The 15,478-nt window shown below is 36.4% G+C and overlaps 1 protein-coding gene across 1 annotated transcript; it reads right to left on the bottom strand.

The window, feature by feature from the left end:
* Positions 1 to 548: 548 nt before the first annotated feature.
* LOC114649060 (zinc finger protein 252-like) lies at positions 549 to 15,224 on the bottom strand. Its single transcript, XM_028798476.2, has 3 exons — positions 14,417 to 15,224; positions 12,759 to 13,259; positions 549 to 1,452 (listed from the first exon to the last, which is right to left on the bottom strand). Exons 1-3 carry the CDS (start codon positions 14,994 to 14,996, stop codon positions 869 to 871), a joined length of 1,665 nt encoding a protein of 554 aa, XP_028654309.1. The 5' UTR covers positions 14,997 to 15,224; the 3' UTR covers positions 549 to 868.
* Positions 15,225 to 15,478: the final 254 nt, after the last annotated feature.

Below are 15,478 nucleotides of genomic sequence, written 5' to 3'. Positions count from 1 at the left end.
GGTGCCTTACAGTAAAGAGACCAGCATTCATGTCACTGCATGTTCTCTCCATGTCTGTGTGAATTTTCTCCCACTGTCCAAAGACATGCAGGTTTAAGTGAACTGGCAACACTAAATTTGCCCTAGTGTGTGGGTTCACCCTGCGATGGACTGGCACCCTGTGCTAGCTGGGTTAGATTAAAAAATGACAAAGCATACAAAAATCAATTGCCATATAAAGTTGCAATGCCACAAATTATGTCAATAAAATAAATAATCCCAAGGTGCTAGCTTACTTAATATAACTTGAAGGCCTAATTTTAAAGTAAAAGAAATTAATATTTTAGTGAATTACCCACACTGTATGATTATCAAACATTAAGTTGTATCCTTACTGTCAACGAACCACAATTTGTTTAACATACTGCTGGCATTTCTTGCTGTTATCAGTATATTTGATATATTTATGACTGAGGTACAGCACGGTGTTTACTATAATATGGAAACTGTTTAAACTTTCAGATTTAGAAATAATATTAAATTCTATGAAAGATACTGAATAGACATAATTACATGAAAGAGTAGGTTTATTTCTGAATGTTGAGTCTGAAGTACTAATAGGCAAACAATTACTTTTGATTTAAGAATGACCTTATTCCCAAGTCAAAAAATCCATATTTTTCTGTAACAAGACAGAATGAAACTAATAAATGAACAAATGGCACACTGCTAACAAAGTCAGTAGTTGTTACTCAAGTATAGTTGTTTTTTTGAAAATGCTTTACTGTTTTGAGACTATTTCAAGTCATGCATCACATAGTTGAAGGTACAGATGACAATCCTCTGACAGGACATTCTTTTTTATTTTAACCATTTCATTCAAATTTTCTCAGATGCCATTCATAATCTTCACCAGTTTCTCTCTCATGTGAACTTTTTGGTGCTTCTGGAGCCGCAACTTGCTGAAACATTTTCCACACTCTTGGCATGGATGCAGGGGTTCTCCCACATGAACTCGCTGGTGTCGCTTGCAGGCCCCAGAGTGACGGAACCTTTTTCCACACATAGTACAGCAGTAAGGCCGCTCACCAGTATGGATACGCTGGTGTCGACGCAGATTGCCTAACTGGCTAAATCGTTTACCACACTCATTGCAGGGATAAGGGGTTTCTCCGGTATGAGTACGCCGGTGGATCCTCAGGTTGCCGAGCTGAGTGAACACTTTTCCACAGTCATCACACTGATGCCACCCATTCAAGTTGCCAAAGGTATCCAAGCTGCTCAAGCCTACAGATGGTAAAAAGGCTGCATTTCCATAAGGAACTGAAGGTACAGACTTCTGCTGTAAGGCTTTACCACAGTTTTTCATTTTGTTGACAGGGTCTTCTCGCTGAATGTTCTTTATTGACTTCTTTGGATGTTGTTTCTCACGAGATGGGATTTTACGGTAGAAATGAGTTTGCTCTTCTGTATCTACATCGAAATTGGAGAAAGAAACAAACAAATACATAATTACTGGTGTGTAATTAGGCCAGGTCCTACTCCTAAGAATCCTTTATTCTCTACTGGTTCTAGTACTACTTCTAAAATGGTAGGCTACTCAGTGCACTATATGATAGAACTGCTCCATTACTTTTCCAAAATAGACTCGGCTGAGTTGTAATTTGATACAGCTTGTCTAGTTTGAAAGGATTCCTCAGTTTCATAAGTGTATTGTTTTCCGTTACTAATCAGATACTGTTAAATACTACATTCCACTTACAATCATATGAAAAAGTTTGGGAACCCCTCTTAATTCTATGGATTTTTGTTAATCGTTGGCTGAGCTTTCAAAGTAGCCAATTCCTTTTAATATATGACATGCCTTATGGAAACAGTAGTATTTCAGCAGTGACATTAAGTTTATTGGATTAACAGAAAATATGCAATATGCATCCTAACAAAATTAGACAGGTGCATACATTTTGGCACCCCAACAGAGATATTACATCAATACTTAGTTGAGCCTCCTTTTGCAAATGTAACAGCCTCTAGACAACTCCTATAGCCTTTGATGAGTGTCTGGATTCTGGATGGAATTTTTTTTTGACCATTCTTCCATACAAAATATCTCCAGGTCAGTTAAATTCAATGGCTGCCGAGCATGGACAGCCTGCTTCAAACCATCCCATAGATTTTCGATGATATTCAAGTCAGGGAACTGTGACGGCCATTCCAGAACATTGTACTTCTCCCTCTGCATGAATGCCTTTGTAGATTTCGAACTGTGTTTTGGGTCATTGTCTTGCTGGAATATCCAGCCCCTGTGTAACTTCAACTTTGTGACTCATGCTTGAACATTATCCTGAAGAATTTGTTGATATTGGGTTGAACTCATCCGACCCTCGACATTAACAAGGGCCCCAGTCCCTGAACTAGCCACACAGCATGATGGAACCTCCACCAAATTTGACAGTAGATAGCAGGTGTTTTTCTTGGAATGCGGTGTCCTTCTTCCACCATTCAAAGCACTTTTTGTTATGACCAAATAACTCAATTTGTGTCTCATCAGTCCAAAGCACTTTGTTCCAAAATGAATCTGGCTTGTCTAAATTAGTATTTGCATACAACAAGCGACTCTGTTTGTGGTGTGAGTGCAGAAAGGACTTCTCTCTCATCACCCTGCCATACAGATGTTCTTTGTGCAAATTGTACTGAATTGTAGAACGATGTACATATACACCATCTGCAGCAAGATGTTCTTGCAGGTCTTTGGAGGTGATCTGTGGGTTGTCTGTAACCATTCTCACAATCCTGCACATATACTGCTCCTGTATTTTTCTTGGCCTGCCAGACCTGCTGGGTTTAACAGCAACTGTGCCTGTGGCCTTTCATTTCCTGATTCCGTTCCTTAGAGTTGAAACTGACAGTTTAAATCTCTGAGATAGCTTTTTGTAGCCTTCCCCTAAACCATTAGACTGAACAATCTTTGTTTTCAGATCTTTTGAGAGTTGCTTTGAGGATCCCATGCTGTCACTCTTCAGAGGAGAGTCAAAGGGAAGCACAAATTGCAACTGACCTGTCTATGAAGTTCAAGGCTTAATGAGCTAATCCAACCAATTTGGTGTTGCAAGTAATCAGTATTGCGCAGTTATATGCATTCATGTCAGCAAAATTACAAGGGGACCCAAATTTTTGCACAGCTAGTTTTTCACATTTGATTTTATTTCATACAACTAAATACTGCTTCACTAAAAACCTTTGTTTGGAAAACACCCCAGTACACAGAGGTTCCTAGGAAATGAAAGACATACCACTGTTATCTTTTTTGTTGAAAGTAGAGTCAGTTATTATGCAAGCTGAGAGGGGTTCCCAAACTTTTTCATATGACTGCATACCTCAGTTTATATATTTTTGTACTCTTTTCTTTTTTAATCATCTACTAGATAGTAATCATATGAGCCTTGTAAAGCTTGCTTTCCTTATATATCCAAGCACTGGGAGTAACAAACCAAATCAATAAAAACAGACATTTTCTTGTTAACTTAATCATTTTTACAAATTAAAGTTTTCAAAATAGATTTTATTAAAGAAAACCAGAAGCCACCTAACTATCAAACTCTATCAAATCATAAATTATTAAATAGTCTTAGACTGGATATTGTCAAATGTTTCCCTTAAGAGAGATACATTTTACAGGGTCTTAATTTAAATTTGTATAAAGATCAAAAAGTGTTTCAGCTTATTCATTATTTAAACCAGTAAAAGATTTAACTAATGACGTTTGACCAAGGACATGGCTGTGTTTAACCACTGTACCTGTTTGTAGTTAAATGTAAACATGAATGGATGCATAGAAGATAAAAACAATCAAAAAAAGGCTCTTTGAAAAAAATTATAATTATTACCACAACACATTAGGGGAAGAACTACAGATACACCCAAGATAGATAGATAGATGTGCTGGGATGAGATTTCCTGCTTACTCAGATTACCCAGAAATCCATAAGAAGTACCTAGACTGTTTCTAAGAACGGGATGGCACACAAAACCAGTCAACAGGTTTAATTTGGTGTGTTTTCACTGTTTACCCTCATCAGGTCAACTGAATGGAAAGTAAAATTAATTTTATTTCATGCTGGAATAACTGTTCACACAACATATAGAGCGAGTCAAAATTATATTAACATTTGAACAGCGGAAACAATCTATTCACGAAACATACTTCATATGTGCAAGATGATTTACAGTAATGTCTCAACCTGTTTGCCACCATGTTCGACACATGTACCACATGTGGCACATAAATTGTTCACAAAACTTGTATATAAGTAGATACATAGCAGTACCATTAGTGTTAACATAATTTTGACTCACTCTGTGCTTAACATTCCCTACTATATTATATATAAAAGGATGTGGACATGATTTGCTAACAGATACAATCCAAAACATCTTAAGTTTATTTTCATGTTTACTGTCATACATAGAGTAGTAATCATTTTTACTTGCAAAAAAATAATAATCAAGCCAGGGACAAATGCACAAATCCTGACTTTTCAGTTTGACAATTACGATGGTTATTTTAGTACTAGAAGGACTAACTGGCAATAACACTATGATAGAATTAAATTACACTTTGCCATATACTACAGTTTATTATTCTCTTTTATTTGACAAACGTTAACACTGAAGTTATTGCACCAGGATAAAAAAATGTGTTAAAACTATTAAGAAAACTGGCAATATGTTTGTAAACGCTGTGTATTTAAAACTCTTAAACTTGGTGCTACTTTGGTAAAATTGCTTAGCTTTGTTGGGCTGAATGGCCTGGTCTCATCAAAACTATCCTAATATTCCTAGTACAGTATGTTTACTGACCCTAAATTTGATTAAACTTGATTGAGGAGAGTTACTGCAATTAAAATTTTAAAATGTAAGTATTGTAAACAGTAATTGTGCGTATGTAAAACTGAAAAAAAAAAAAAATCAAAAACCCTTTCATACATATGTATGAGGGAAGATCATTCATATGTAAGAGGGAAATCTAATAAGCTAATTTCTGTCTGTATGGTAGTTACTCTCAGAGATATTCTGAATTAACATGTACTGTGCACCATTTATTGGAATGTATTTTTGTAATGCAAGTAGTAATAAAATTCATTGCAAAAAAGAAGATGCATCACAAACATTAGCACTGTGTTTAACAATCCCATATTAAATTACATAAAACAGAGATAGTAACCGGATGGACAGATAGATAAACAGACACACACACACACAATCATTTTTCCTTTTATTAAGGTTGGTTATTTTTAGATTTAGTAAGGTTTCTTTTAATCAATGTACGCTGTGATACAATTCTTATCAATCTTTTCTTATGATGTCTTTAATAAAAAAAAAAGGCTCTGACTTATTAAATGCAGAGATGTTTTCACCTGTAATAAAGTCAGAACCGTATAACCAAGCCCACTGCAAACTGTTCTTGATTTATCTTTACAGCCCAGTAGAAGGTACAATAGCATTAAAGTACGCAGCAGCATGGACACTTGAAATAACCATAGGTACAGTGGAACCTCGATTCACGAACGTCTCGGAACACGTACAAATTTGTTTACGACCAAAAAGTTCGCCAAACTTTTGCATCTGTTCACGACCACACACTCGGTATACGAAGAAGCCAGTTTCCCTTTCGGTTTGTGCGTGCCGATGATTTCTGCACGTGTTCAGTCTCTCCCTGTTCATTCCATGTGCAGCGAGCGAGCGAGAGAGAAAGAGAGAGAGAGCGCAAGCAAGCGAGAGAGAGACACACACACAGGCGCACGAGAGAGAGACACACACACACACACAGGCTCGCGAGCGAGAGAGAGAGAGGGGGCTGGACAGAGAAGGCAGTTAAAGAATAAAACAGGCTTGTTTTTGTTTACACTTCTGTTTACAGCGATCAGTTCGTAGCGTGCATTGTTGCAATGTTACTTTTCTTGGTGGTTTATTAAATTACGGATTTTCATATGTTCATTTTTTTCCCTGTGCTTAAACCTCATTAAAAAGTGTTTTTAGCGAACGGTTCGTAGCGCTATAGCGCGATCTCTTGCAGTGTTATTTTTCTCTGTTGTTCAAGGTTTTCTCAGTGTTATTCAATGTTTTTACATTTAGTTTACTATTATGCTGTGCATTTTGTGGTATAATTAACTATATTTGTGCTTAAAAATTTAAAAAAAAATATATTTACATACAGTTCGTACGGTCTGGAATGGATTAATTGTATTTACATAGAATCCTATGGGAGGAAATTGCTTCGGTTCACAACCAAATCGGGTTACGACCAGAGTTTTGGAATTAATTATGGTCATGAACCGAGGTTCCACTGTACTTGAAAATTACCAAGTAGCATGGTAGACAGCAAGCCTTTAGGGACTTTCAAAACTAGACAATTTTTTATTTATTTTTTTTTTTTTAGAAGAATAAAGTGGATACAACTTGCAATCCTTGTTGGGCTAAGTGGCCTGTTCTCATCTAGATTGTTCTAATGTTGATAAAAAGACAAATATACATGCAAAACATGCAACACAAGTATATCGGCCTGTTATTCATTAATAGAAGTCAAATAAAATAGTGTGTAGATCAAAAGTAAGTTAAGAACACCTGTACTTTGCTCTATGCTGTATTCCTTTTCTATATGTGCATTCTTTTGAATATTACAATTGTATCAGAAAAGGTGCAAATAAAAATTTCAGTATACTAGAATAAAACGTTGACATTCTAGATCATTTTGCTTCCCCAACACTAACCAACACCACACTAAACAGTAAATTCTAGAACCTCTACCTTGCGCTCTTAAAATTTCTTACAGTATTTCAAGAATATTTACAATTTTTAGCGCTTTATAAAACAACCCCTATAAGAAAGTACTTGTCTTTCATTTCATTTGGTGTAACAATAACATTTTATAATTTGAACTATGGATATTTGCTCTGTACAGATCTCCGTTGACTGGACTTGCTGAAAATGCATGCCAATGCAGTTAATCTGCAATCAATTAATTTAGAATTGCTCATCTATTATTGTACCTTAAATAAATGTGTAAATAATGTGATCCAAAGATTAATGCACAAAACAACACTTCCTCTATTAAATCTACCAGTCTAGTCATGTAGCCAAACAAAAAGAACTAAACTTTACAAGGTCTGCTTGGTTTTTGTATACACAGCATTGTATAAACAAAAACACTTATATATCAATGTGAAGTATATTTTTTAGAACATCTTTTCTTTGAAATTATCCAAACTTTTAACTATTATGAACTATTTAATACAACCACATACTGGTATGTATTGCTTATTATAAGGTAAAAAGTATATGTAATATATGTGAAATGTAAAACTATATCTGGTGAATTCATTTAATTTTGCTCTTTTAGACATCTTATTTTCGTAATTTTAGTAATTCTGGTACCTCTAAATAAATTAACAAAAATTTACAAGAAACAATGAAAAGATATCAAGTCAGTTAAAATCAGCAATTACATTTCAGTTTATCAGTAAAATGTGTATGTTTGTTGCATTTTATACTTATTCATTAAAGATTCACCTTCACTTGCTCAGTTAACTCAGCCTGTACTTGAAATAGGAATTATACAAGCAGGAAAGTATGTTGATGAGGCTAATTAATATACAATACACATTTACAGGACTTTTTGTACACTATGGATGATAACATTTTATCCATTATGCGATTTAAGATTGAAATTATTGATTGTTCCCTATCACAATTTATGAGTATGCTGCTGAATATGCTGACAATTTATTCAATTAAACAAAAAAAAAAAACAGTTAAACATCTGATTTAAAAATACTTTATTGAAATGTAAATCACAACACATTTCCATCTCCTTCTTTGCAGCACATATATGCAAAAACAAAACTATACATACACTCCATGAAAAATAAACATATTAATAAGCTCAAGCCCTAAGTTTGCTCAAGGCTAAAGCAGAAAAAAAAAGTGGTTCATTGGTGAAGATGTTTTTGAAAGACGTTGCTCAGCATGCAAGTGTAGAAAATCAGCTATCATTTACTTTCCATCATAACACGAGGCTGTGATCCTAAAAATGTAACAATCTTCCGTCACAACGTGGTTATGCTACTCCTCATCCTTTCTCCAGTCAAGAAATCTGTAGGAAAAGGATAGGATACTCTCCTCTGGACATGAGAGTTCATCTTGTGGTACAGTATATTACTAGACAAAGCATTTTTAGTTGTCTCATTATGCTACAGTCAACAGATTGATTTTCTAGATTAAGATCAAGGGCAGCACCAATGAGAATACTATTGGATTCAAACTTGTAGTCGTACTCCTTCCTATCTCTTTGTGATTTGTCTTTTTGATGCAACCTGGAATGTAGGCCTGGAGCAGTGCTTAACTCTACATTCTGCACCATGTTCTGAACTCCTTTCACTACTGCAGAAAATGTCAAATGGTAATGCATTGCTCTCCAGTTAAGAACAGCACAGTGAATTCAAATGACTTAAAAGCATGCATCAGTACATGAACTTTAATACTGTTCTGGATTAAAGTTAAGATGGTGTTTGTTTCTCTGAGTCACAAATATGCAACTCATGGTAATAAGGATATTATCCTGACACAGTTAATAAGGTTTCAGTGAAAATGCCAGTTGTGGTAAATGTAATGATCCTAGTTTATCTGTGTTTTATTTGAACTGTTTGTGTTTTTCTTCAATCATTTTAAGAAATGTGTTCTAGATGGCAAGTGATTACAGCACTGTAAGTGGAAATCACCTTTTGAAAATCTCCATCTGCTGTTGAAACTGGAGGCATATCTGTTATGATCATACTCTATATTCTATCAGTAAACAACATCGCCTGTGAAGTGATTGTGGTTTACCTCTTTCCCATGACTTGCCTAGGAGTCTCTGCTTAGTACTAGAAAAGAAGCACACATGAGAATGACCTTACAGTGCATCCGGAAAGTATTCACAGCACATCACTTTTTCCACATTTTGTTATGTTACAGCCTTATTCCAAAATGGATTAAATTCATTTTTTCCTCAGAATTCAACACACAACACCCCATAATGACAACGTGAAAAAAGTTTGAGGTTTTTGCAAATTTATTAAAAATAAAAAAACTGAGAAAGCACATGTACATAAGTATTCACAGCCTTTGCCATGAAGCTCAAAATTCAGCTCAGTTGCATCCTGTTTCCCCTGATCATCCTTGAGATGTTTCTGCAGCTTAATTGGAGTCCACCTGTGGTAAATTCAGTTGATTGGACATGATTTGGAAAGGCACACACCTGTCTATATAAGGTCCCACAGTTGACAGTTCATGTCAGAGCACAAACCAAGCATGAAGTCAAAGGAATTGTCTGTAGACCTCCGAGACAGGATTGTCTCGAAGCACAAATCTGGGGAAGGTTACAGAAAAATGTCTGCTGTTTTGAAGGTCCCAATGAGCACAGTGGCCTCCGTCATCCGTAAGTGGAAGAAGTTTGAAACCACCAGGACTCTTCCTAGAGCTGGCTGGCCATCTAAACTGAGCGATCGAGGGAGAGGGGCCTTAGTCAGGGAGGTGACCAAGAACCCAAATGGTCACTCTGTCAGAGCTCCAGAGGTACTCTGTGGAGAGAGGAGAACCTTCCAGAAGTATAATCATCTCTGCAGCAATCCACCAATCAGGCCTCTATGGTAGAGTGGCCAGACAGAAGCCACTCCTTAGTAAAAGGAACATGGCAGCCCGCCTGGAGTTTGCCAAAAGGCACCTGAAGGACTCTCAGACCATGAGAAAGAAAATTCTCTGGTCTGATGAGACAAAGATTGAATTTTTTGGTGTGAATGGCAGGCGTCACGTTTGGAGGAAACCAGACACCGCTCATCACCAGGCCAATACCATCCCTACAGTGAAGCATGGTGGTGGCAGTATCATGCTGTGGGGATGTTTTTCAGCAGCAGTGACTGGGAGACTAGTCAGGATAAAGGGAAATATGATTGCAGCAATGTACAGAGACATCCTGGATGAAAACCTGCTCCAGAGCACTCTTGACCTCAGACTGGGGCAACGGTTCATCTTTCAGCAGGACAACGACCTTAAGCACACAGCCAAGATATCAAAAGAGTGGCTTCAGGGCAACTCTGTGAATGTCCTTGAGTGTCCCAGCCAGAGCCCAGACTTGAATCCGATTGAACATCTCTGGAGAGATCTTAAAATGGCTGTGCACCGTCACTTCCCATCCAACCTGATGGAGCTTGAGAGGTGCTGCAAAGAGGAATGGGCGGAACTGGCCAAGGATAGGTGTGCCAAGCTTGTGGCATCATATTCAAAAAGACTTGAGGCTGTAATTGCTGCCAAAGGTGCATCGACAAAGTATTGAGCAAAGGCTGTGAATACTTATGTACATGGGATTTCTCAGTTTTTTTATTTTTAATAAATTTGCAAAAACCTCAAGTAAACTTTTTTCACGTTGTCATTATGGGGTGTTGTGTGTAGAATTCTGAGGAAAAAATGAATTTAATCCATTTTGGAATAAGGCTGTAACATAACAAAGTATGGAAAAGTGATGTGCTGTGAATACTTTCCGGATGCACTGTATATATCAATGTGGAGACTTAAAATAAATTACTATGTTTCACAAAAATTCAAATTCACATGGTTATACTACAATAAAACTTGTCATGCTTGTCTGATAAGTTAAGCATGTTTTTTTAACCTGGACGGTGCAGATATAAAGTATTTTAGTTATTATAGATCTGTACTTTTATTTACAATACTATTAAAAACATAATTTTAAACAAATTCTAGCAATTCAGTTATCGACCAATCCATCACTTGTCACCTCACCCTAACATCTTACCCAATTTCAGGGGTGAGGAAGTTAGAGCCTATTGCAGCAACATCAAGTGCAAAGCATAAAATCATTCCTGGATTTCATTGTAGGGCATACTCTGAGATGTAGGAAGAGAACCCCATTTAAGTATGAGGTACACAAAACCAGTGATAAGATTCAGATTTCTCATAGACCTTTAGGAAAGAAAATTTAGTGAACCACTTCGACATCCCTTTGAAAATTCATCATAAGGATAAATATGCATTTTAAAATACTTAATGAGAGTGAACATTAATTCCAATCTAATTTTAGAAGTGGATTTTAACTAGAAAATTTTGGCATATGATTATTACATTGAACTCATTGACAAATAAGTCAAAGGCTGTCCAACTTTTATTTTATCATACTGTTAACTCTTAACATCTTACGTGTTGTAAATGAATAGTAAATTTGATAATCCCAGGTACAGACATTTCTAAAACCCTTCACATGTTACTTACCAACAGTAAATATTTTGAAGCCACAGTCTATCTGGTAGACACAAAAAATACAAATTTACATAGACGGGCAGACTGATTTTTCAGGCCACCCTGTAATTTATGCATCCACGTTAGTCTGAAGTAAACTGCAGACAATACTGACTGCAGGCTGTCCTGTGTCTGAAGCCTCAGAAAATAAATGATTTACTAAAGGATGAATCCGATTTTAAATGTATTTTATGTTTTCACATATAATTTGACATTAATAGGTTATTTCTGTAAAACCTCACACCATGTATAGAATAAACAACAACATTAAATCAGAGAGAAAAACTAACTAAAATCATGAACATTACATCCACATTTACATGAAATCAAGCTAGAAAGATAACAGAAGGTATTGCTTACCCTAGGTTGTGAATGTTTTGAAGGAATCCCATACACTTCCTTTACAAATGCTGAAGCATGGAAGATGTCCTGTTGCGACATGCTAACTCATTTTTTCAATGTATTCATACAACTACTTTCCCCATCATTTGTAACTTGAAAGGTTTCCAAACTAACATTTTTTTTTACTGTTCCTTGCTGGGACATCATCAATGTTTTCTGCCTGCTCTCCTGCATTTACTGTACAACAATAATTGAGGATGAAAAGTCTAATCACTTTTTTAAAACATCAAGTTACTGAAGTGACTCAAAGACTCATTTTCCCCTTATAATAAATTTAAGCAAAAAATGTAATTTAATACAGTAAATGTTTATATGACATAGAGATTAAAAGACTGGAATGACTATGCAGCTGTACTTTTCCATGCTGAAGTTGTACCTTTTCAATTATTTCAAAGAAAAAAAAAAGTAAAACCTTTATGAATCTTGATAGATTGGCACTTGTAGTGTCCTAAAATATTTTCAAAATCTGTCAAGATACAGTAAACTAAAACTCTACTTCTTTAATTTCATTCTCCTTTATGCCCACAACAGCTAATAACGAATCAGAACTATAAAGGTGGAAATAGGTAAAAAGGACTGCACACTTTTAGAAAACAACTATGCAACTTTTATAAAGAGATTGCCTGACAGTTGTAAGTCTTGAGGCAAGAAGAAACAGGAGAACATGTTTCTTATATGAAGTGTGCAAGGCCTAAAATAACTGATTGAAAACGTATGCAGCAAAGAAGATGGGAGGACAACACTAAGACTTGGACAAAGAAGGCATGAAAAGAAATAGTAGTGAATGGTATAAGATCAATGTGTCTCATCCCTGTGGATGCCCAAAAAAGAGAATGAAAATCCAGATAAAGGAAATAAACAAAAAAAAATAGATGCTATGGAAGCTTTTGAAAGGGAAAACATAATATGTCACAATGTTTAGACAGAAAAAGATTACAGCTAAAGCAAATGCGTAAGTGAGATTTTTTTGCAGATAATGTGGTCTAAATTAACATGAACACAAATTAAAAAAAAAGGTTTCAGCTTACTTATGTTGTGGTCTGGAATTCTTGCGTCTTGCACTTGACTACTGGTTACACTCTCTGGACTCCCGATAAGCTTCCTTCTGCTTGTCTGGGCTACAGAATGTCTATTTCCTTCATTTTTTGCAGACCGTGATGAATTAACTGATTGACATGACCTCACTGCGGACGTGTTCTTTTCAAATGTGGAACCAAGGTTCACAGAGACAACGTGCATTTTACTTCTTACTCTTTCTGCTTGAGGAGACTCTAAGCTATGGACTTCATTGTTAATGTGACCTGTTGCTACTTCTGAAACTTCATCTTTAACATAGATGGTTTCTAACTCTGGTACTTCTGGTTTAACACATCCAATTTCCAGGTCATGAACAGCTGTGTTTCTGCCCAAGCTTAGGTCCCTAATTTCTGTGCAGTCCTGGTACCACTGACATTTAACAGTTTCTTCTTCATGGCTTCCACAAGATATCCCACCGACTGTTTTAGAAGTTGCTCTTTCACATTCTCCACCTGATAAAGATAAACAAGTATAATGACTTTGATTAACCAAAGCACTGAAATTTGCATGAAGAAAACCTGACCATAGACAAAGGCTGAATTTTCACCTAAAGTCAATACATGTAATAAATACACCTGTTGTATTTACCAAGGTTGTACAATATTTACTTTCCTCTATGTAAAAATTACAGTTTGTTTTCTTACATCTTTGCACATTATTTGCATTTTTAAGTATTGTACATATACACCTTAACACAAAAATATCAGCCACAACCTAAGCATTATTTTTTATCTGAAGCACATTAAGCAACAGCAATATCTGCAGATACTGTCATCTGCATGCATCACTAGTTGTGGATTCCCTACCTTCCAGAACATCTACACCAACTAATGTTGGATCAAAGTAAAGAAAATTATGAAAGATATTCATCTGCATGCATCACTAGTTGTGGATTCCCTACCTTCCAGAACATCTACACCAACTAATGTTGGATCAAAGTAAAGAAAATTATGAAAGATATGAGTAATCTCAGAAAAGGTCTATTCTCTGTGTTGCAGTCAGGAAAAACCATAGACCAGGTCTGAGAGACTAAGGAGGAGCTGCACATTCCATCTGCATGGTAAATGAGGACACAGTGTCTACAGCTACATGACATGAATTCCCTTATTATTTATATTTTATAACATATTTTAATATAACGATTAGTACTGCTAGACATTTGCACTGATATTTATAAAAGTTGTGTATTATTGTTAATTATCCTGTTATATTTTAAAGCACAGACTTGGAGTTTAGCACCTAAACATTTCGCTACAACTGTATAATTGTATGTGAGAAATGAAATTTGATTTGAGCTAAGAAGTAAATAACTAAACCTTAGACTGTACCTGCCATTTCCTTCTACATCATCCTACCCAAATGAATGAAGCAAACTTTATTTGACTATTCCTGGTGTCACATCCATAAATTTAAAACCGTACAATTTACACAGCATCTTTATATAAATATATTGTATGTAGGGATTAAAAAGGGTTAAATGTTATTTCCGCGCTTTAAAGGAAAGAAGGTTAAAGACCTGCACATGTGTACATATATATATTTACATATGTACACATACACACAATATATGAAAGATGAATTCTAAGTTCTTAAAATAAGCACAGTATACCTTCTATATCCCTTCTCCATTCATCGATGCACGCTGCTACAATCTTATCAGAGTCCTGGATCTCTATGTCCCGCTCCTGGCTGGAGTTCATTAGGTTCTTGATGGCTGCTTCTTTCATATTCCGGGATTCTTTTTCATTTGTAGGACCAGTGAAACTGCTAGGGCTGGGAGCTGGAGAGTCCAGGCATATTGTCTCGCTAGTGCCAGCGGCTGCCGTGCCTTCTTCACCGAAGTGGAGTATACGCGTCTCTGTCTGGCAAGATTTTGCAGGTTGTGAATGAGAGTCTCCATCCCTGCTGCTGCTCCGTCTCCCAGTCCTCCATTTCACGGATTGTTTGTCCGAAGTATCCTTCTCTTTCTGCCGTTCAGCGTTCAGTTCGTTCTCAGAGATCTCCAGCCGCAGTCTGAGGTTTTCGTTCTCCTGCTCCTTTTCAGCGAGCTGGATGCGAAAGTCGGCGAACTTCCCTCCGACCAGTTTGGTGATCTCCCAGACCACGATCTCCACGGCGCCCTTCACGGCGTGCTCAATGGTCGCTGCCAGCTCACTTTTGAGGAATGAAGCCGACAGGCTGATATCCATTTCTGCTCTTTAATGTAAGTAGCACGTCTCTGGGATTCACCACTTACAAACTACACTATTAAGAAGGGTTACAATCGCAGCGTTTTTAAAAGAGATTGTGTAATACCTAATAAAAAAGTTAATTTACTACAAAGACTAAAAATACAATTTGCTATCCATTAAAACCCCCTTTTACTGTAAAGGTTCGCCGTGAGAAAACAATCCAGCATTCTCGTTACCAACCACAAACAGGAAGCATACCCATTGTCACTGGATCGTTTCCGGGATTATGAAATCATGTGACATCTTCCATGTGATGTTTTGTGTAATTCACGCGCTCTGCGAAATGACTCTGATGCCTGCAACAGTTATCAACAGACTTTGAAATAGGAGTAATTTCCGCGAAGACGTCTTTGGAAAAGTAACTTGGGGATATAAAACTCTTGTTAAAGTTTAACATAGAGATGTAATCTTTTAGTACCGTTCGTAGTTTTGTCAGTACT

This window comes from Erpetoichthys calabaricus, chromosome 3 (assembly GCF_900747795.2).
Source record: "Erpetoichthys calabaricus chromosome 3, fErpCal1.3, whole genome shotgun sequence".
Lineage (NCBI taxonomy): Eukaryota > Metazoa > Chordata > Cladistia > Polypteriformes > Polypteridae > Erpetoichthys > Erpetoichthys calabaricus.
The sequence above is the reverse complement of the archived record's forward strand: the minus strand, read 5'-3'. Positions and strand labels throughout refer to the sequence as shown.